The sequence below is a fragment of the Pholis gunnellus genome, assembly GCF_910591455.1.
Source record: "Pholis gunnellus genome assembly, chromosome: 14".
Lineage (NCBI taxonomy): Eukaryota > Metazoa > Chordata > Actinopteri > Perciformes > Pholidae > Pholis > Pholis gunnellus.
Window position 1 is genome coordinate 14533680 of NC_136541.1, and position 22689 is coordinate 14556368.

The 22689-nt window shown below is 43.2% G+C and overlaps 3 protein-coding genes across 3 annotated transcripts; 2 read left to right on the forward strand and 1 right to left on the reverse strand.

Moving 5' to 3' along the window:
- The first annotated feature begins 374 nt into the window (after positions 1-374).
- Positions 375-7630, forward strand: LOC306706643 (EEIG family member 2-like). Its single transcript, XM_079173792.1, has 11 exons — positions 375-643; positions 1700-1820; positions 2070-2099; positions 2593-2709; positions 3230-3276; positions 4651-4754; positions 5114-5209; positions 5329-5524; positions 5733-5869; positions 6510-6573; positions 6832-7630. Exons 1-11 carry the CDS (start codon positions 498-500, stop codon positions 6872-6874), a joined length of 1101 nt encoding a protein of 366 aa, XP_079029918.1. The 5' UTR covers positions 375-497; the 3' UTR covers positions 6875-7630.
- Positions 7631-8111: 481 nt separating this feature from the next.
- prpf38b (pre-mRNA processing factor 38B) lies at positions 8112-13236 on the forward strand. The gene is made up of 6 exons (XM_079172678.1): positions 8112-8523; positions 9105-9173; positions 9384-9535; positions 9975-10035; positions 11289-11536; positions 11762-13236. The coding sequence occupies exons 1-6, from the start codon at positions 8314-8316 to the stop codon at positions 12459-12461; spliced, it is 1440 nt and encodes a 479-aa protein (XP_079028804.1). The 5' UTR covers positions 8112-8313; the 3' UTR covers positions 12462-13236.
- A 448-nt stretch (positions 13237-13684) lies between these two features.
- On the reverse strand, positions 13685-20607 carry LOC306706081 (fibronectin type III domain-containing protein 7-like; the record flags this gene model as incomplete). Its single annotated transcript, XM_079172991.1, has 15 exons — positions 13685-14130; positions 14276-14329; positions 14445-14681; positions 15636-15926; positions 16018-16278; positions 16389-16649; positions 17235-17504; positions 17621-17884; positions 17968-18231; positions 18339-18593; positions 18801-19061; positions 19145-19402; positions 19850-20110; positions 20208-20433; positions 20593-20607. 15 exons carry the CDS (start codon positions 20605-20607, stop codon positions 13835-13837), a joined length of 3474 nt encoding a protein of 1157 aa, XP_079029117.1. The 3' UTR covers positions 13685-13834.
- Between the last annotated feature and the right edge of the window lie 2082 nt (positions 20608-22689).

Below are 22689 nucleotides of genomic sequence, written 5' to 3' on the forward strand. Positions count from 1 at the left end.
TCTCATGCCTTCTGAATGAAAGATATTGTCTTTCTTTCTTCTCCCACTTCTCTTTCACAATGTTGTGGTCACGGTTGAGAGTGACGTCACTTCAGGGCACTAACTTTGAATGAGTTTCCTCCGTGACGTGGGCGAGCATTTCAATCGTGACCTCGGTATTCCTCCTTTCTTTTTTTTTGTTTTTTGTTTTCATGCAGCCGCAGTGTCCAATCAAAAGGTGGAATGTCTGTTACGTCACGAATAATACCTTTCAGTGGGTGGGAAGGAGGAGATTTGAAGTTTGTATCGTGTCTGCACGACTACCGCAACAACGCTGCAACGACGCTGCAACGACGCTACCACGACGCTACCGCAACACGGCAACGACCAACGACAGCTGAGCGAGCCGCGGTGACAGCAGCGCGGAGCGGGGGGAAAGTGGACAGTTGTCTGTCAGCCTTAACCACTTCTGTCGGGACTTGTTGCGCCTCGGATCACCCCGGAGTTGAGGATATATCATGTCGTTCATGCTTATGAAGAAAAAGAGATTTAAATTTAAGGTAGACTTCGATCTGGAGGAATTGTCATCGGTTCCCTTCGTAAACGGAGTTTTATTTTGTAAAGTTAGACTCATGGATGGAGGCTTTGCAGAAGAGTCGCCTAGGTAAGATTTGTTGTTGCTATTTATAGCAACAGTTTACTGGTTGTTCGAGCAAGCTAACATTGAATTTAAGTGAAACGTGTGTTTTTAAGTCCCTGTTCAGTTTTCGTTCGACACCTGTTAATCATTTGTAGTCTCGGTTTTGCTTTGTTGCATTCCACGAGTTTTAACGTGTATAGTTAACGCTGTGAGTAACATTAGTTATTAAGCGACACCACAGACACGTAGTTAGCTAGGTAACTAGGGTTGTACTTATATAGGCTAGTTACGTGTTAAATAAGTATGTGTATTAACTCAACATATCGTGAACTAGCATGGTTGAAGACTAGCTCATGTGTTTAAGGAGATACACTCTGGTTAAAGAGCTAGTAGCGCTATAGTACACTATAAGTCCAATAACATTATTTCGTTAACGTAATACAGTTGATAAAATCAGTTGCTAATCAACGACTCTGAGTTAACCTAGCTTCTTCTTGAAACACACTTTCTTTCCATTGCAAAGCAGCACACACGCTTATAGGGGCAGTGATTACACGTGCTTGTATCGTAGATGAGTCACTCTGGAAAAATCCGACGTTTAGCCCTCATTACTTTGCCATGGTAACTGTCTGTGTACAAACACTGTGCTCCTAGTTTTATCCTGCTCCAACCACAACTTTAGTCTCTTTCTCAAATACCATAATCATATTGACAATCGTGTATTGTGTAGGAATCTATGGGGTGTATGAAGATTCCTATTGTTTCTATTGCTACCACTATATTGTCTTATCTCTTATCGCTGCTGTCCAGTGTCTACTCGACATTCTCTGCCTGTGAAGTCTAATTTACTAATATAGGCCAAAATCAATTTGCCTCAAAGCGTCTTCTTCCAAAAGATTCACATGTTAATAAGTTCAGCGAGTATTGAACTGAAGTGTTGCACACATTTAGGACCCAACTGGGACACTGTGGGTAAACCATGCATACATCTGGCAATCTTAAAATGAATATCTGCTCTTTCAGTGTTCGGTATACCTGCATGTTTTCATTTCTATGTTTTTAAATGTGCTTCTCTCACAGGAATCCAGTCCAAGCCAACTGTGTACACTGGAGGAAGAGATTCTCGTTCATGATTAAGATGAGTGCCAATGCTGGGACGGGTGTACTAGACCCCTGTTTTTGCCGGGTGTCCGTGCGCAAGGTACAGGACGTTTTCTTCTCTGCCATCAAGCACGATTTAGTTGACACTGCAGTCCAGATAGTTAACTGAGACTTGAATGTGCTAAAAATGTTTCTGTAGTTAAGGGTCAGAGAGCACTGTTGATTTGTAATCATGTCACAGATGCTTTGTGCAGACACGAGTAAAGTTTTAATGAAAATGGTGTGTGAGATAGTGATGAAACGGGTAATTGTGACCTCACTGATTTTTTTGTGTTTTTGTCATTTTAAGGAATTGAAGGGTGGAAAAACTTTTGCAAAGGTAATACTTCTGTTCTCCCGTCTGTAGACTGGCATTTGTTGTAAACATAGATACTTAAGTGCCAGATATCCATTAGAACAGTCTTATCATACATTATGTGATAACAGTCGGCCTCCAAGTGTCCTTAGATAACTTTTCAGTAAGTTGAGTCTGTTTACCAAGAATGTTTTTATTTCTAGTTTCCGTCTTTAGTTACTGATTGAAAATTTTGTAAATCACAACCTACGCTATGTTAATCATGAACTTTAACGATGAGTTAAAGTGTTAGGTTATCTGATTTCTCAAGAATTGAATACCTCCTCTAAGACACATGGTGGTGTGTTTCCAAAAACCTTAGCTGTGTTGGATTTCTTCAAATGTAGATAGTTCTTTAGCACCACATTATCATAGGATGATGCTTTATGTACACATACATGTTAATGCCGGCACTTTGACGGAGATAAAGCTACTGTCAGATGGTTCTGACGGCTTGATCTCTAATATCCCTGTGCAGCTGGGCTTTGCTGACTTGAACTTGTCTGAGTTTGCCGGGTCCGGCAGCATTACACGACGGTGTCTCCTCGAGGGATACGACACCAAAAACACCAGGCAGGACAACTCAATTCTGAAGGTGTGGTATTGTTTCAACGCATAGCTCCACAATACTTTAAGTTGTACATGCCGTTAGGAGTCTCTGCCACACTAGCAATGTTTTGGTACGGCCCAATCATTTATTCTTACACGTCTCTACAAGTAACACACATTTTAGCAAAGCAAAGATAAGCCTACAACCTATTGTTGCAAAGCTATGCTGCTCTAAATGATGTAACCAGTTCTTCAGCAGAAGTAGACACTCCTGAAAATGTTGGATTTATGTCACCGATGGAAAAGTTGAATTGACAATTGACAATTGCTGCCACACATGTCTGAGCCTGTGATCTATAAACTACCCGGGCCATGGGAATGCATTTCAAATATGCTGATTCTTCCTGGGGCTACAATGGGCTCACATTGCACAAAATATAATTTTAAACCTTAGTTGATAGCAACCCCATTAAACCACGCTACACAGGAACATTGCAGCTTTTTTTCTGCCTCTTGTCAGCCTAAAACCTACATTACTTTACCTCTTTTTTTTTAATCTGTTACAGGTTGTCATCACCACACAACTTATGTCTGGAGACCCCTGTTTTAAAACGTAAGAGCTCATTTTTTTTCCCTTATTCATTTGTTCAGTTGTATAACTTGGTCTGAAAGTCTGAATATCAATTCAATTTTAAAGTTGTAACTACGGAAATACTGACTCGTCTGTTGTGTTTAAGTTTAGTCAACTACAAAATGCTATAGCTGTGGTTGCAGCGGAAGAATGTCTCGCACTTGCAAAGATCTGCATGTAACCACAGTGGAAAGTGTTCTCATCACACCCTGTCTGTCACTCAACTGAAGACTCTCTTGTCTGATATTACAAAGTCCTCCTAGAGTTTGACGTTATGACGTATGGTAGCTGAGATTGCATCAGAGTTTTATCTAATAACGCCTCACCCAGACATTAATCTGCGCAACCTCGGTAGTGAGCAACAGCTGAAGTGTGATCAGCTCAGCCCAGCGGTTGTGTTTTCTCTTTTGTCAGAGCTTTATGTAGAGCAGTTTGTCACAGAGGATGTGATGAATCACCACACTCCTGCCAAAGCCTGCACTGTTTGCAACTTTTTTCAGCCACCGCAAGTCTTTCCCAGTACACTGTCATGCTCCAACTCCCTTTCAGTGTAATGATACACACCCTGCTGCCTAGGCGATGTCTAAAGTGTAAACTCAATGATAGCCTAGTCATTCATCCCTCAGTGTTACTCATTGTGTGTGTGTTTTTTTTAAACTCTTGTCTGTCCCCATTTGTCTGCCTCTCCGCCCTCTTTCCTTTCTTTAACATTGCATCACAGTAGCAGAAAAGTCACATTTCCTGTGTTAACGTCCGGGAGTTGCTTAAAGTGATTGCCCTTCTATTTTCATTAGACTTATTATTTATCCATTTTTAACTCATGTATAACTTGCTCAAGGAGACTGTTGGCTTTGACGTTTGCTTGCTGATGAGCTATTACACAGTATTTCTACATGTAAAGTGTATGTTTGACGACTGCAAACCAAAAACATCCCAGTGTTACTGCAGTTCTAGGCTCATCCCCTTTTTGACTGTGGATCAGAACTAAATGCAGAGTTTTGTATTTTAATAAACTGCATTCTGTGCCATCTATTCACCAGTAGAGGTGCAATATGTCACAAGAAAACTGAGGCTGTATCATGAACACTGACAAACAAACCACACGCATCATATTCCTAGAGAACGGCAAGCGTAAACAATATCTGAATATTGTTGCGACAACCATTAAATTCAAGTATTTATGTTGGACATGAACAGTCACGTAACAGTTCTAATAGTCAAAATAATTGTGTCAGAGTCCCTGTGTGTAGAGGTTTTCATGTAATTATAGAGCAGGGCAGTTGAAGGAGCTCTTTTCCAGCAACACTGATACTTAAAAAAACTCAGTAACATCCCTTTTTCCCGTGTTCCCTTTAGTCCCCCATCTACAGCCATGACTCTGGGAATCCCACAGGCTGAAGCAGAGTGTCTCCTTGAGGACAGAAAGGGAGGAGACATGTACATATCCCATTCACTCACCGGTACGTACAGACAGACTCCGAGGCTCAAAAGAGTTTGCTGTTCCTTACGATGGCAAGATTTTATTTTACGTTTCTTAATTCTTGCCAAAAGCAGCAGCTTTTGTTGTACACAGTAGTTTTGACAAGGCTCTACAAAGAACCGTTCTTCATGAGGCGCCATGATTATTCAGGAGTCAACAGTAACATACTGAAAATCATCATCAGTGTTTTCATTTAGGAAGCCTCAGAATGAATAGCATCATAACGAAACTAAAACTAATTAAATCCTCGAGGGTTTTACCTTAAAGAATGGATTATTTAGCTGTGTTTGCATATTTACAAAATCTTCATAACAAAACTTGTTTGTTTTTTTCATTTAGAGACTCCAGTAAAGTCAGTATCAGTCCCAGAGGAGCTGGTAGTGTGTGGTCACTCCAGAACACCCAGCCACGCCAGTCAACAGTCAAAAATCTCAGGTACCTAACACATAGACACACATGTATTCCCTTTAAACAAGCACCATTACTACCACGCCAGCAACAGAAAACGTAAGCATAACCTGAATGTTTTTTTTTCTCCCTTTCCTGTTCTGTAGGTTACAGCTCGAATCACTCCAGTTTAACAGATCTATGCCATCGGAGGAGCGCGTCGGGAGGTTCTGCCTCCACAGGCATCGGCAGCATCCTGGAAACCAGTGATCAGCGAGAGCAGGACAGCAGGACCACTCTGCCAGGCTCCGCTACCTGTTCCAACGCACCTGACCACCCCTCTACCCCCGCTAAAGTGTCAAGGTAATGTTTTTATTTTCTTCCTTTCTTCTCACCTTTTACTTTCAACATATATTCTATGCTGGGTTGACCTTTGTGTGCAGTGACCCTGTTATATACACAAACCTCGGGATCAGACTGCTTCTATTTTCCACTAAATGTCTCATGTCTTTTCCTTCCCATGTAACACACACCTGTATAATGTTTCACCCTGTTTGTGTTTCTCCATTAGACATCCAGTAAAGCAGAACTCAGTGGAGAATCAGCTCAAAAGAGTCGATGCCACCAGGGTGGATGCTGATGACATAATAGAGAAAATCCTGCAGAGCCAGGACTTCAGCCATGGCGTCTTGGACTCCAGTGCAGAGGGTGTGTACACCTAATCCGTGACTTAGTGCGCTGAAGGCTGACTTGGAAAGTTACCTACACCTCCTGCTGATTGGATCAAATTACTTTGAGGTGTTGCAATGCAACAATGTAACGGCATCCTTCAAACGCTGAATGACAATTAGATGTTTATAAGTCAAATTAAAAAAGCAAATTTGAACCATACTTACTCACATATTACCAGCCTGAATATGAACATGTATTTGAATAAGGATTACAGGGGTTAGATTTCATTATCTGAATACCTCAAGGGCAGTTAAACCTCACTGGTAGCTGAGCACACATAGTGGCTGCCATGTTACAAACCCCTGTCCTTGAGTGACTTAATGAAGAGGGGAGTCATTTATTGTTTTAGAAAAAAGGTGACTCTCTCCACTCAGAGAATGATGTTGAACACATTTTTTTGTGGAAATGTGCATATTTTGATAAGTGTTCCTCAACTATCAACTACTTCTCCTGATGTTCTTCAAAAGATCTCATCAGCTTTGCAACATCGTTCCCCTCTCTATTCGTCTATTGCCATTTACTATTATCATTTCTAGAGACGTAAGTGTGAGCCATTTTCAAACCATGATTCTTATTTCTAATGTGTGTGTGTGTGTGTGTGTTTGTGTTGCTACAGAGGAGGGGCTCAGCTTGTTTGTTGGTCCTGGTGGGAGTACAGCTTTAGGAAGCCAGCATATGAGGTGGGTGTGATTATGTAACTCTGGATTGTGGTTGCCACGCAGCAGGCATTTATTACAAATCTAAATTCATTGGACATATGTTAAATGAAAATGTTTTTATTTAGGAATCTATTACATAGATGTCACGGTACTTTCAATTTCACAACACAGTGTTCGTTCTGCTTATAAAAGAATGCACCACAGCAGCAGCAGCAGCAGCCAGATCACATAACCACCCTCATTTCCTGTCATGTAACACGTTGTGGCATTCTCTTTCAGGGTCGCAGCTGGAGCCTTTGAGCAGGTGGTGATCAAGCGCTAGGCTTTGGGAAGCATGTGCCTGTCATAAGGGTGCCGTATTACACTCATACGGGGTATACAAGACTGAGTTGTGGAATTGCCATCAGAACTTGCTCCCGCCTCACTCCAGGAGATTTAATTTATTTTACGCAATTCCTCTGCGTCTGACCTACAGTGTCTTGTGACCAGAAGAGCCCTCTAGTGTTCAAGAAGAGGAGGTGAAGGCCACAGTTGGAACATTTTGGGGACTGAGATTACTGGTGTACTGACATTTCTGTTATTCTTCTTTGAAAAGTAAGACTGGGGATTAGTACTGTAATTCTACATATATTGTTGACCCATCTCTGTTATTTAAAAAATATCCTAAAGTACCCAACATGCTTTTATTTAGCTATGGTTGATTTTGTTTCACCATTTTACTTGTACCTTAAGTGGCTGGAGGGGACTGCGTCCCTTCCTTGAAGTTCCATCAAATTGAAGTAATAGATAACTGACATTGTGAAATTGACAGTGGTTACAGTACCATTATATGGCACCTGGTTCCTCACCTGGTTGTGAGGGAGGATGACTGCATTTAAAATACCATGAAGTTTTCATGTTTTGTACCTTCGGTATGATGTCTATTTTCTGTGTGCATGTGCATATGTCTGTAAAGTCATAATTAACGGATGGAACGGATTTATTTTTACCACAGATTTTGTATTTGTGACAAGTCATATCTAAATTATTTAATCTATGTATGTATGTATATGTATATAGGCCAAATAAAAAGAAAATGTGCATTCTGGATTGTACTGTCTTTTTGCAGAAGGGGTGTGGAGGAAAATGTGACCCAGAATTAAAATGGAAGGAAAATGCAAATGAGCAAATGTATGGTTACATTTGATTTAACTACCCAGATCAAATTAAATGTTAAAAGGACAATGGAAGCTTTAAGATGAAATTGGTTGTTGAAATTGTCAAGCGTCAAATTTAAATCGGAAAGTAAAATGTACCATTTCCTGTTGAGGCAAGACAAACACATTTCAAAATAAACGTGTACTGAGTTCATCGATATGAAAAGCAAAATCGTTTTAAATACTCCATGAAATAATATTTAAAACACCCCATCTTTACAGGAGCCTTAGAAATATGTGGTTGCACAATTGTTTGTTTTAACAATTAAAACAATTTGGTGTATAAATAAATGCTTTTATTTTGTAAACATTCGCCTTGTTGACGTATCGACGGTTAGCTGTCGGTTCCTTTCACACTGCACCACCAACGGTCCTGTTCCACCTCGCAACAGCACCGAGCTACAACGACGGCGGGAAGTTGTTAACATCAATTTAACCTCGAATCAGCGACAATTAAACGGACGAAATTGTTAACGATCATCATTTCACGATATAATATTGATGGGTCTGTAATCGGAAATACGCTAACTGTACAGTAAGCTTAGCGGCGTGGGATTCAGCTAACATGGCTAATGTCGGAAACCAGCTACCAACACAGGCCGTTAGCAAGCCTCCACCAGGAAAACATGGAAATGTATTGCCCCTGTGGGGCAACGAGAAGACCATGAACCTCAACCCAATGATCCTCACGAATGTACTGTCCTCACCGTATTTCAAAGTTCAGCTTTATGAACTTAAGACGTACCATGAAGTTGTGGACGAAATCTACTTCAAGGTAACGTTAGCAAATGCTAAGCCGCATGCTAGCTAGATAACCACTGTCACAAGCTAGCGCTACACTGCAGTCGTCAAATAACTGTGGTAACTGGGATCAGATAGCATTCATTTGAACTAACTTAACTTCAGGGCACGGAAAGACGTCCACCTAATAAACATAATTGCCCACAGATGTATAACATTAGTCATCTTATTAGTAAGCTAACTTTAGCAACTAAGCTAACGTTAAATCAAATAGGGTGCCGTTAATTTGCTGCCACTATCAACCTTACATAAACGTTACACCTGGTTTGTTGGAGTAACGTTTCCGTTCATTTGGGATTGGTAGTTTAAAGGATAACGATAGGTGTACATTTTTAGAACGATTAGGGCAGTTCAACATCGTTATGTATACGAGTTAATCTGTGTTAACTGCGAGGGGAACGTCCACGATAGTCCCAGGATATCTCATGGAACCTCTAATGCAAGTCGTCAGGGGGGTGGACGGTATCTTTCTAATGTGTGCTGTGATCTGTGCAGATCAAATACGGTCTCTCAAATGTGTGTAAACTAGTGTAAACTCGTCCTGTGATCCTACAGGTGACCCATGCTGAACCATGGGAAAAAGGCAGCAGAAAGACCGCGGGTCAGACTGGAATGTGCGGAGGGGTAAGTGAGAAGTACGTGCTTTTTATATTCCCCATGTCTAACCCCCCTCTACCCATACCAGCCTGGAGGATGATGCTTTACAAATTTAGTACTTTAATTAGTGTACGGTACTTCTTGAACTATGTAGTCTAAAGGCCAGTCGTTATGAATAGGTTTGCTGTGAAACATTTACACCGATATGCTTTACAAATGTGTCTTCATCCTTTTTAGGTGCGTGGAGTTGGGACTGGTGGTATTGTGTCCACTGCTTTCTGTCTTCTATACAAACTGTTTACTCTCAAGTTGACTCGCAAACAGCTGATGGGTCTGATCACTCATACAGACTCTCCATACATCCGAACGCTTGGATTCATGTACATAAGGTATGGTTGCCATAATTATTATTATTTTAGACTTTCATAGATTCCGTGTATTACTAGATAATTTGCACATTTTGGTTAAGACGTCATTTTGATTGCTCAACTGCCCACCTGTTTCAGAATAGCAATGTGTTCTTACGGCAATATTTTTGAATCAAAATGTCATTTTAAGGCAAGACCTCATCAGTTAAGTGAGTTAATAGAAAATAATAAATATTGTAATTAGAAATTTGGTACTAAAATATGTCTAACATGTATAAGGGACATTTTAATGCTCGGATCAAAAATAGTTTTATTTAAATCATCTCACCTGTCTGAAAATCAGTGTATGAGGTATTATTGGAACAGGGCCGTAAAAACAATGAATATAAACTTTGCGACTGTGCAACATGGTGCTCTGATGTATTGCTCATGTTGTGCTCTCTGTTTGGTTCTGCCTCAGATACACTCAGCCCCCGGCAGATTTGATAGAATGGTACGACGGTTTCCTGGATGATGAGGAGGTATGTCACCTCGGGTAATAATTTAATGTTTCTTTCTCTGCATTAAATACACAGTTACACGACACAAGTTAAAAACTGTCCGTTTCCCTCCCTTGTGATGCTCATAGCTGATTTTTCACCTTTGCCTTCATTTGGCTTAATTGTCCCCAACTTTTGTCCTCTAAACCTAAGTAGCTAGGTTACTTGTTCACTTCTCTGCTGGTGATTTTTATCATGGTAAGTACCATATACAATAATGAGTCAATCTTTTCGTCGATGTAATATTAAGGCATGCCCTTTTTGTTTTTGACAAGCTTTTACCAGGACTTGTTGCACAAAACTAAATTTGGGATTAATAGCAACTGGAGCATTCATATGGATACACACAGACAAGATAAACACAAACCATACAACACATGTCAACTGTTGCATTAGTCTATTGTTCCCACCCTATTTGATTAGCACACAATTTGATACCAGGCTGTGCAGCCAGGCCTCCTTTGATGTTCTGTTGCATTATATTTGATCATATGCAATCCTACCCAACTGGTTAATTCCCCTGTTTTTTTCTTTAGATGCCCATTGTGCAGCAGGTGAATTGGATATTGTTTCTCAGCACTGTTGGGTTGCGTGTGTGAGTGCAAAGCGGCTGTTCTCTACCATATAAAGTCGATAACTCTTCAACTGGTGTGCATTTGGCCTACCTGCTCCATTCTGTGCTTATACTGTGGGCAGTTGTTATGCTCCTACGGCCCCGTTGTGCTTTTGGGAGACTGAAGGAAGCCATGGCTTCTCTCTCTTTGTCCTTTTGGCTCAATGAGGAAGTTTCACAATGTTATTAGATGCTGCTCTCTTGTTTCCTTCATTTCTGGTCTGTAAGCAGTCGATGCAAACCACTTTTTAGAACATGTGGTTTTAAACAGATGTGAAGGAAAGGAGGGTGGATCTTAGAAATGTAATGGCATTTGCTTGATCAAAGCTCACATTGTAAATACAGACTCTCCAGAAACTGCCAGACAGATTAGATGAGGCAAGCTTTTTATTTTATTTATAGTTGTTTCCTCTTTAAAATTATCAAAGTAAAGTAGGCAAATTTGATTGATATGAGAGATTAAGCTAGATGAACAGAGGTGAAGGTTCAGTACTTGGTCATCACAAATTGCTTTTTGATTTGAGGCAAGATTGAGAAAGCGATCAGATTTTTCCTGTGTCCTGCCCGTGTCTCCTAATCGATTTTTCTTCTTCTATTGTTCTTTCCCACCGTTTGATTCTAGGAGCTCGATGTGAAGGCCGGAGGCGGCTGTGTCATGACCGTTGGGGAGATGTTGCGCTCCTTCTTGACCAAACTGGAGTGGTTCTCCACTCTGTTCCCCCGCATCCCAGTGCCTGTGCAGAAGTTCATTGACCAGCAGATGAAGGCGAGGCCTCGTAAGGTTGTCCAGGAGGAGCCGCAGGAGGAGGAGGAGGAACCCGCAGAGCCGGAAGCAGAGGCAGGGAGGCCAGGGGAGCGACGCCACTCCAGGTAACGCAGTCAATGGTTTAAGCTTTTTAGCTTTGTTTTCTCTAGACAATCTCACCCGGCGCCATCATCTTGCAGCTAATTAGGATGGAAAGGGTCATACATATGATTTATAAAACGTCTGTTGCCAAATCTTGCCATGACTTACTGGACTCTACAGTTATTCTGATTTATGTAGCTAATCTATAGTTTTGTCAGAACAGAAAGTTGAATTGCCTTTCTTGCCAGGACACCCAGGCGGACACCGAGCCCCAAGCGGTCACCCAAACGGTCACCCAAGCGGTCACCCAAACGGTCACCCAAGCGGTCAAGGAGCAGGAGCCACCACCACGAGAAAGAACGCCACGGCCCCAGCTTTGACCGAGAGCTGGAGAGGGAGCGTGACCGCCAGAAGAAGGAGAGGGGGGGGGATAGGGGGGACCGGGATAGGGACAGAGGGGAAAGGGGGGACAGGGAGAAACGGCGGTCCCGCAGTGCAGACAGGAACCAAGACCGTAGGGAACGTAGGCGCAGTGGCAGCCGGGACCGGAAAAACGAACGCAGAGACAAAGAAAGAGACGGCGGGGAAGACAAGAGCAGGAAGAAGGACAGGGAACGACAAAAAGACAGAGGCGCCGAGAAGGAGAGGTCCAAGGACAAAAAGAGCAGGGGAGAGAACGACGACAAGAAGCATAAAAACGACAGGGAGAGACACAGGGAAGAGAGGAAGGCCAAAAGGTCGAGTCGGAGTCGAAGCAGGGAGAGGAAGCACAAAAGTGGGGGAGAAGAGAAGAGCAAGAAAGGAGAGCTCAGCCACAGCAGAGATAGAGACAGGGAGAGAGACGGAGAGCAGCGGTCTCACAAACGTAGTGGTAGCAAAGAGAAGAGCCATCGTCAGCGAGAGTCCATTAATGACCATAGTAAACATAGGAGTCACAGCACTGAGTAAATGTCGCCCCCCTCCCCAGCAATATTACTTCTTCTACTCCTGTGGTTTCCTTCCTTTTTTCTACCCAGCTGTCTGTCACTTGTGCTAAAGAGAAGGAATGTCAGCACATTGGACATCTGCAGTTGTCGTCTTTGGCCGATGTAATGTTGCTTTACTTTTATGTTGTTTTTTTTGCCTTTTTCACCCCCCCCCCCCCCCGAACAGTTAGTCTTCACAGTTTGAAAAGTGGCAAAAATTGCATTTTAATTTTCTATGGTGCGCTCGTTTGCCCTGTGAAGATGTGGGTGTGTACATACTGTTTTGGAGGCTGTCTACACACGATAAAAGTGCTGAGTTGCCTTTCTTGCTGGGTCGAGTGCAGTCGGTGCTGGAAGCTCAGCTCAACACTGTCATATGATTTATGTAATGTATAAAGAATTATTTTCAGGCGAAACAGAAGCCAAAACGTATTTTTAAATTTGACTGATATTACAGTGCATATATTTGGAATTTCTTCATATTCAAGCGTCTCATTCAGTTGTGTCCTGAACATGCTGAAGGGTCACAAGTGAGCGGTTGAAGTACAAATTTGAGCGGAGCAGCAATGCAGAACAACAATGGCTCAGCAAAAAGCAATTCTGTCCATGGTGGTGTGTAGACAGCACGAGAATGTTTTAATCCTCGAATGAGCAGTCTGCAAAGGGTAATTTTGTACGACTCACACACTGAGCCCTGCCTGTGCTGTGTTTGGGTTATTGCTCTGTTGCATTTTGTTTTCTAATAAAAACACTTTTACAAACAACACATTGTTCTCGTCTTGAAAGAAAATGACGTGGCAAATGTCCTACAAGCATAGATTACTATATACAGGACAACAATCACTGAGTTAAGACGCAAACGCTGAATGCAAAGAATAGTTTTTTATAGTTTTATTAGAACAGTCAGAAAATATTTTCCATATTAAATATACATTTAGAAATAGTAAAAAAAGCAAATACCCTGAACATGTTAAGCAATTCCTGATATATTAACTTTAAGGTGACTATGTCATTACAAAAGTGATTATAATTTAAAAAACCAAGAGGAACAAGGCCCAAGATAAAAAAATATATCACCTCAACCAACAGCAGACAAAAAGATTTGATAGAGGAACTTAAAAATCATTTGGGCTCATTTAGAAGACCTCTTCCCTTGTGTAACACCTCAAACTAAAAGTGTAGTTTATGGTTTGCAGCAGAAATGTAAACGTCAGAGCGTGCTAATTAATTACCATGTTGTACCAGACCTTTAAAGTGGTTGTGTATTATAGGTAACTGGGAAACGATTTGTCAAATACGCTGACAGTGAGCCCATCACATTTTAATCGGGAGACGAGTGCAGACCTCTAGCTCTGTCTACATGAGTGTTTTGCTATTAAGCCCCTGTCCTGTTTGCACACACACGGGCTCCGACTCTGGCCCACTAGTGGTGGAGTCCTCGGCCCACACGGAGAAACAGTAAGCGGAGTGCAGGTTCAGATCAGTGACGATGATCATCTCGCCTTGCACCGTGTTCGTCTCGGGCTCACTGGAGCTGCTTTGCTCCCTGATAACCAGTCTGTACTGGGAAGCACCTTCTATTGGAGACCACTCAATTAAAACAACTGTTGCCGTTGCTTGTGTGACATTCAGCACGGGAGCTGAGAGGCCTCCTGTTGGGGGAAAAGCAAGTCAGAGTTCAGATTCCAATAAAAGAGGAATAATAATGATATTGCAATAATGCTAATATATTCAGGTAAGGTTAAATATGATACCTATCATTTTTTGTAACATCTGTCCTTATAAATACAAACCCACCGTGCTCTGGGTTTTGCCAACTGAGATCTCTCCTCCTGCGTCCTTGTGTTAACGCTACAGGGAAAAGGTTTAGATCAATTCAGTTTGTTTTAAACATACCCTGAAATGTGTCCTTTCAAATACAGCATCCATGCTTATTTATACAAGCAAAACACACAGACGGTCCTACCATTAGTGACGTTTGTCGTTTCACTTTCTCCAGCTGTGTTGCTGGCTGTGATCACCAGGTTAGTGGAGGCCATGTTGGACAGGGAGCAGGACAGCCCTGCGGTGCTGCACAGCTGGGCTTTTGGCGTCACACTGTTGTCGTACACCGTGTATGTGGTGGCAAACACCGATGCGTTCCACGCAACTGTGGCATAGGAGCTGTTACCACTGTACACCACCCCTGATGGTGGACAGGGAGCTGGGAGGAGAGACGTCGGAGTTAGTTAAAACATCTGGAAACTTGGTTTCAAATGTGGGGCTTTTCTCTAAAATCATATACATTCATGACTAAATGAGCTAAAACAACGGGCCCTTTTTCACAGCAGACATTTTGACTTGTCATAGTAGGAAAAGCACAGGTGTTGATAATAACATGAACGACGGCTGTTCTCTTTAAGTGTCACAGTAAGTCATGACAGTGAGACAGCATGCACAATACCCTGGGCATGAAGCAGCTAAATGGAATCCAGCCATCATTATTTTTGTATTAGTCGCACAAAACAATTACACAAATCTCTACTATGAAAATATGTTTTTAAGGCCTTTAAAGTTTGGATAGGAGCATGCTTCTCCCTGATCGATAGAGTCCAGTTTGACCTCCTATTATTGATATAATGTTTATATCAATAATAGTAGTAACAGGACAGATGTAAATAATGAAATGAATGACGCCTCCGTTCCATTGAAGTGTCCCAGTAAACTATGGTAGTGAACAATGCACGGAACAGTGCTGGAATGTACTGAAATACAAGTATATATTTGAGGTTTCCTTGAATATTTCCATTTTCTGTTACTTCGTACATCTACTTCACTACATTTCTTTGACAGCAAAACACCTGCCACAAAAGGGTCAAATTTGAAAGTCTCTTTTTTTTTTACTATTTGATTTCAAAATCTCATATTTACTATCATAAATTGTATCATCTGGTTAACAATGTTATGTTACTTTTGAAATGTCATAGCAAAAAGAGCAGAGGTACAATTAATTATGTTGATATGATATGTGGTTACAAGTCTAGTCAGCCATAGGAAAGTCTACTGCATATTACTATAAATAAAGTAAATACTATGCTACGATAAAGACTCCATTGTCAAAAGGGCAAAATGTAAGAATTATGTTTGAAGAGTAGCTCGAGCGTTCAGCGTAGTTCACCTGTTGTGTCATTGAGAGGCACAGACGGGTCGCTGGTACCGGCAGCGTCCCTGCTCTCCACTGTAGCAGAGTAGGATGAACCACAGGGGAGAGGAATCTCAAAGTACATCACGGTTGTCCAATAGGAAGAGAGCTCGAGCCGGGCCTGGCTGTCTCCCAGCAGACTTCCTGTTAACTTCAGCATGTAGTCCGTGTCACTACAGCCGATCTGTGTCCAGTTGAAGCGCATCACTTGGATCTCCATCTCCATTGGTAGCAGCTGCACCTCAACAGTGTCTGGCGGACAGGGAGCTGGATAGAGAGAGAGAGAATAATTCATGTATTAGTCCACATTAAGTGCATATGTTACAAAGTTATTGAGTCTTACATGCAGCTCTTATACCTGCTCCACTCTGCACTGGGCTACTGAAGGAGCTGTTGCATGTCCCATCTGAGGCCTGGACAGAGAAATTGTAAACTGTTCCACAATCAAGAGCCGGGATGGTGCAGGTGGGATCTGTGCTGTAACAGTACAGCATGTCTCCATTTCCAGCCTGGGCACAGCCATAATAGGCTACAGCGTTATCTCTGGCCGTCCACGACAGCAATGCAGACCGATTGTTACAGTGGAAAGTAACCGAGAGGCCATCAGGCTGACAGGGACCTGGACAGAAAAAGATCAAACTGCTGAAACTAATATTATTTAGTTGTGTTTGGTCAACGTATGAACAAAGACTGGTTTGCCCCACGTCTTCAGTATATAAAGACAAATACCTGTGTTGAGTGTGACATTTTGACTGGCCTTGCTGGAGCAGTTCTCATGGCTGGCAGTCACAAATACTGTATACTGCTGGTCGCAGTGGAGCTCTGACATGCTGCAGTTCCTGGAGGTGGTGTTGCAAGTATGAGGATGTCCATCTACACCCATGGCGACGACATGATAGGTTTCAGCTACAGGGGAGGGGCTCCAGGACACCAGTGCACTGTTGTCCTCACAGGTGGCGTTGACCACCACGTTCCTGGGCGGACACGGCTCTGTGAGAAAAGTTGGGAATAGGTGATGTCTCGTGCTCCTGCGTACCAATCAGGATTCAGCAGCGTTTGAATCAGAATCTGATAACAAGTGGTGGGTTCTTTGGTCATTGTTAATTAAATCTAGTCAAATCACTCCAGCGCAGGTCTGATGATACAGTTTGTGAGTTAAACCTTTTAGGAATGACACCTAAAGATGTCTTTTTAACTGTGATTTTCATTGTCATTAAATGTTAATATTGTGGCGACATGATTAAGAGTTTAAGCCACATTTTCAGAAGCAAAAAAGTCACATACATAATGCCGTAAAATCAGAAATAGTTGTTTTTACACCTTAATGTGTTAATTATTGTGCTTGAGAGGTTCTGGTTGGTGGATTTTGTCATTTTTGGCCAGAGTAAGCTGTTTCTTGCTAAGTCTACCGGACAGATATGAATGTGGTATGTATCTTCTCATATAAGTCTCAGCTAGAACCTTTTGCAGAAGCCAAAAAGGAATGGGAAAAACTCATCCAAGCAATACTTTCCATATAAGTTAGAACTTGAATGGTATGTAATGCATGACAGAAAACAATAAAAATCTATATACCCATGCTAATTCTGTACGGTGGACTTCTCAGACTGCTGCACTGGTCTGATGAAGCAGCAACAATGACGGTGTAATGGAGGTCGCATCGTGCTCCATGGAGGTAGCAGCTCGTGCCAGTGTTGTTGCAGGACAGGTAGGTATGATCACTGGCTTCTGCTGTGGCCGTGTACACAGTGTTTCCCAGGCCGCCCTCCATCAGATTCCACAGGACGAGGATGGAGGAATTGTGGCACTGAGGAACCGCTGTGATACCAGAGAGGGAGCAGAGGGCTGGAAGAAGAGACAGATTTTCATTAAAGAACACTGAAGCGTCCGTGACTTTCTGTTTTACTCATTATTTTAAATTGAGGTGGTTTATTTCTTCCACACAGTCAGAAATCTTTTACCTGTCTCCAAGTTGATGGTGGCGCTTGGCTGACTCTCACATTTGCTGTTTTTGGCAGTGACGCTGAAGTTATAAAGCATGCCACACGCCAGGTCCTCCACCTCACATGTGGTGTTGGAGGAAGTGGTGCAATTGGCTGTATAGTCCCCTCCACCCACAGCTAACACGGTGTAACTGTCCGCCCCCGGAGCAGCATCCCATGATATCCAGGCAGAATTGGTCACACAGTCGAGGTGGCCTCCGATTCCCTGAGGCTGACAGGGAGCTAGAAAGTAAACATGACAGTTAAATTGGTAACCGGATGGATGGATTTTTTGCAAGGACGGATGCCTTTCGAAGTTTTCATACCTGACGGGATGCTGTGGGCCTGACCGGGCTGGCTGCGGCAGGCGCCTCTGACGGAGGTGACTTGAACCCTGAATGTATTTCCACAGGTCACGTTGCTGATGGAACACGCAGTGTTTGTGGTGTTACAGGACTCGCTGGTTCCTCCATTGTCTGCAATTACCGACGCCAGAAAGTGGTCCGCTTCTCTGACGGCATCCCAAGAAACCGTCATGTCGTTTGACAGACAGTTGACCTCTGCACTCACATTCTGAGGCGGGCAGGGAGCTGGGAATAAGGAGACATTTAAAGTTGAACATTTTGGTATACACAGCGCAAAAGTATAAAACTATAACCGTGTATAAGAGTGAATTTGTTGGCGTTTCCTCTCTTACCTGAGTTGAGTATCAGAGCCTGGCTGGGGATACTGGAGCAGTTGTCATTCATAGCCACCACATGAACAGTGTAGCGGTTGCCACACGTGATGTTGTCAAGTCTACAGCTGTGGTTAGAGGTCTGGCAGCTGACGTTGCTCTGACCACTGTGGGCCGTCACTGAGTACTGTACAGCACCACGACCAGACCAGGACACAAGAGCAGTGTTGTTGGGACAGTCCATCACCGCCGAGACGTTACTGGGAGCACAAGGCACTGCAGGTACAGACAAGAGCTCCATCATGTTGGGATAGGGAAATGTTTTTATTTGATAGATATTTTTGAAAGCTGTTAAACGTTATTGGTTTAGCTGCATCCTCTGAATTGAAGTATACTGTAGGAGTGAATAACAGGAGAAAAGTAAATTATTCTTGATTACAAAGACAAAGCAGAGTAACCTTCAGTCTTTTTAAAAGACCTCACCTGAGTGCAGACTTGTGGTTTGTCTGGAGGTAACATTACACTGCTTGTTGGAGGCCGTGACTGACACAGAGAAGTTGTGCCCACAGGTCAGGCTAGGGACGCTGCATTCATTAGAGTCAGACATGCACATTTCTGAGATGCCGGTGTCAGTCTGCATGGTGGCTGTGTAGTAATCTGACCCATTACTGGCCTGCCAGGATACCAGGACGATGCTAGACAGACAGTCCTGCATGGTGGAGACTCCTGCAGGTGGACAAGGCCCTGGGAGAAATACCATACAAGTTCATTCTAGACCCGTTTGAGCTCACTTTTACGATTACATGTTTCATCTGACTGGTACGTACATGTCTCTGTGGAAGCAGGTGTGCTGGACTTTCCAGCGCAGAGCTTGTTGTGAGGTGTTACTGTGAGGCTGTAGTTTTGTCCGCAGTGAAAGTCAGAAAAGTGAGCTGTGGTGACATTAGTGGTGAGCCCAACTGTTTTGTTTCCCGCCTCTCCTGATACCACGTACGACTTTGTCCCATTACTGGCATCCCAGCTCAGTGAAACAACTTTCATTTCACAATTCACAGTGGCAGCCAAATTCTGGGGCACACAGGGATCTGGAAGAAACAAGGATGGCGGATGTTTGAACAGAGCTAGGTTTTATTTCACCATGCGACCGACTTCAATAGTTCTGCAAATATATGGGCTGATAGAAAAACAAAATGGGCAACACTTTATTTTATGGGTCCCATTATTTCCTAATAATTTCCTAGGAAGTCTCTTGAATAGAACTATGTCATTTATTACTAATTACAGGGACAAAACTGTTGGAATATCTTTAAAGAAAAAGCTTGATTTAAATCCAAGCAAATATTTATCCATTATTCATTTAATATTGGAAGCTTTATGCTGCATATCTGTTGCATTATATGCTTGCCTGAAGACAAATGTCACACTTTTGCTTTAGCCGACCCTCTGTTCACTGACTAAAAGCTTACATTACTCTAGCAATCACTTGGAATGAATGAACTGGAGGTGATCTAACTGACCACTGTCTAACATACCCATATGGATGACGGAGCTGTTGCTGGGCAGGCTGGTGCAGTTGCCTTCCTTTGCTCTCACCACAACGGTGTACACCTCTCCACAGTGCACGTCGTTCCAGGTGCAGGAGGTGGTGTTGGTGAGACACCGGTGGGTGTAGCCATCAAGCCCAGTTGCAACGGCAACATATGTTTCGGCACCGTCACTGGGCCCCCAGCTGACAGAGCCCACGTTAAGCTCACACTGCACATAGGTTGTCACGTCGTGGGGGATACATGGAGCTGGGGAGAGAAGGGAGGTGGTGAACTCAAGTATACAAAAGCGCGTGACAGGAGCTGTGCATCGTGCGTATTGTGGCGTAAGATTAGAAGATCATACTAGTTTTGAAGAAGGCAGGGCTGCTGGGGAGGCTGTCACACTCGCTGCCTTGTCCTTGTACAGTGACATTGTAGTCCTGTCCACACGGTAAAGCAGCTGTCAGAAGGGTCTGGGTTGTGTTGAGGATCTCCAGATAGCCGAGGCTCCCGCTGGCCGTCACAAAGTAATTCACAACACCACTTGCTTGGTGCCAGGAGATCTGGACCACCTCACTCTGACAGAGCGCCTGAGCAGATACAACGACAGGCTGGCAAGGCTCTGAGGGGAGCAGCAGAGAAACACAGAGAGAGAAAAACGATCCGGTTAATGACCAGTCTACCAGAGGCAAACAAGGTACTCAGATCCTTTAAATAAGTAAAAGTTCAAATACTAATAAAGCTGAGACAATAAGTTGAGTCATCAATTCGCAGTTAGTACTTGAAAAGATTCGATAATCAATTCATTGTTTAGGTAATTTTGAGTCTTCCAGCTTCTCAAATGTGAGGATTTGATGCTTTTCGACTATTTTTTTCCGGACATTTTATAGACCAAATAATTGATCAGTTAATTGAGAAAATAATCACTTTTTAGAGTTATATTATAATGTATATCATATCAATGTTTTGCTATTGTCTTAATGTGTAAGCAACACATTAGGCTGGTAGAGTCTAATTAAACTTGCTATTTATTCTAAAACACTGCATCTATTTATAAAATGGTCAAGTATCTATAACTATCAAAATAAAATAAATGGAGTAAAAAGGGCAATATTTGCACTGCAAATGTAATAAAATAAAAGTATAGAGTAGCAAAAGATGGAAATACTGAAGTAAAGTACTTGGTGAATAAAGTGAATAAAACTGTTACGCTTCTGCAGTACCTGTTTGGATGAACACGGTGCTACTGGCCTGGCTACAGCAGCCTTGACTGTGTGCTTTCACAGTAAAGTTGTACGTCTCTCCACACTCCAGGCTGGTAAACTGACAGGTATCGCCTGTAGAGTTACACGTCCGCACCTCCCCTCCTGATGTCTTGATGGCACTTGCAACGTATAGTTCAACATCAGACATCTCCTCCCAGGACAGGACGGCGGTGCGGGAGCCACACTTCAGGTCGACGGCTACCTGCTGAGCAGGACAAGGACCTAAAAAGAGGAAGTTTTGAAGGATCTTGAGATCTTAAATCTTGAACAAATAAAATCTAGACTATAAGTTGCCACTTGTGAGGATTTGCTCCAAACACTCACGTGTGGTGAGGTTAACGTGCATCGGCGCTGTGAGGTTGCACTGTTTGTTGATGGCGGTGAAGCTGAGGTTGTAGGTTTCCCCACAACTTAAACTTGTCACATTACAGCTGTTCTGCTGAGTCACACACAGAGTCTGAAGACTTCCACCGACAACGGCTGTCAGGGAAAAGTTTGCTGCGCCATAAGTAGCATTCCAGGACACAACGGCAGCACCGTCAGAGTAACAGTCAACCTCTACCTCTACCTCTGCGGGCAGACATGGAGCTGAGGAAACAGCATGAGTAGGAATATGAATGGAAACAGTACACAAACAATATGGACAGAAAATGACATGAATACTGAGTATGTCTTTACCAGATGTAAGAGAGACCACTGTGCTGTCAGAGCTGTTGTACTGCAGACCAAGCGCCTTGACCCAGACGGTGTACACTGTGCCACACATCAGTCCTGACACAACACAGGAGGTTTGTGCATCTGATCCAACACAGGAAGCATCGTGGCCATTCTGCTTGTCAAAGTAGGCGACATAACCCACAGCGAGGTCGCTCTGCTGCCAGGAAACAGTCGCAGTTAGTTGTTCACACGCCATGCTGACTTGAACGTTGGTGGGTGGGCAGGGTTCTGAATGAAGGGGAAAACATACACATTTAATGATTAGGGAAAGACACATAGAGGGCCATACCTTGCATGAAGTGCAATCATTTACACATTCTTCCCGATCAGATGACGAACCTGTCATGAGGCGGGAGGGTTCAGAAGTCACAGTGCTGTTGCAGGCCAGGTTTCGTGCCATCACGGTGACGTTGTAGATCTGACTACACTGCAGGCCATTCAGGGAGCAGCTGGTGTTGGTGGTGTTGGTGGTGTTACAGGTGACGGTCAAGCCCTGGTCAGTCACAGCCTGGACAGAGTACGAGCCGGCACCTCTTGCTGCCCCCCACATCACGTGGGCAGTGCTCATATTGTAGTGGACAGAGAGATTCACGGGGACACAGGGCTCTGGAGGGAGAACGGGTTAACTTAGTGGCAGCTACATTCAATACGATAGAAATTGAATGTGAACAACGACGTGGCTATACTCTTGGCCGTCTCCCACAACACACAATGGCTGTTATGCTACAACAACACACACAGGTAAGCATGCTGTACCTGTAGTGAGGTGTCCCCCCATCTGAGCAGTGTTGTTGCAAGTGTCTCCCAGAGCCTTCACAGTGACATTGTATTCCTCCCCGCACTGCAGGGAGCTCAGCTCACAGT

Excerpts from the sequence above, each read along its gene's own strand:
- LOC306706643 (XM_079173792.1), top strand. The coding sequence starts at position 498 with ATGTCGTTCATGCTTATGAAGAAAAAGAGATTTAAATTTAAGGTAGAC. Across the intron at positions 1,821-2,069 it reads GCCGGGTGTCCGTGCGCAAG|GAATTGAAGGGTGGAAAAAC; the intron begins GTACAGGACGTT and ends TGTCATTTTAAG. Across the intron at positions 5,210-5,328 it reads TCAACAGTCAAAAATCTCAG|GTTACAGCTCGAATCACTCC; the intron begins GTACCTAACACA and ends CCTGTTCTGTAG.
- prpf38b (XM_079172678.1), top strand. The coding sequence starts at position 8,314 with ATGGCTAATGTCGGAAACCAGCTACCAACACAGGCCGTTAGCAAGCCT. Across the intron at positions 9,174-9,383 it reads AGACTGGAATGTGCGGAGGG|GTGCGTGGAGTTGGGACTGG; the intron begins GTAAGTGAGAAG and ends CATCCTTTTTAG. Across the intron at positions 11,537-11,761 it reads GGGGAGCGACGCCACTCCAG|GACACCCAGGCGGACACCGA; the intron begins GTAACGCAGTCA and ends CTTTCTTGCCAG.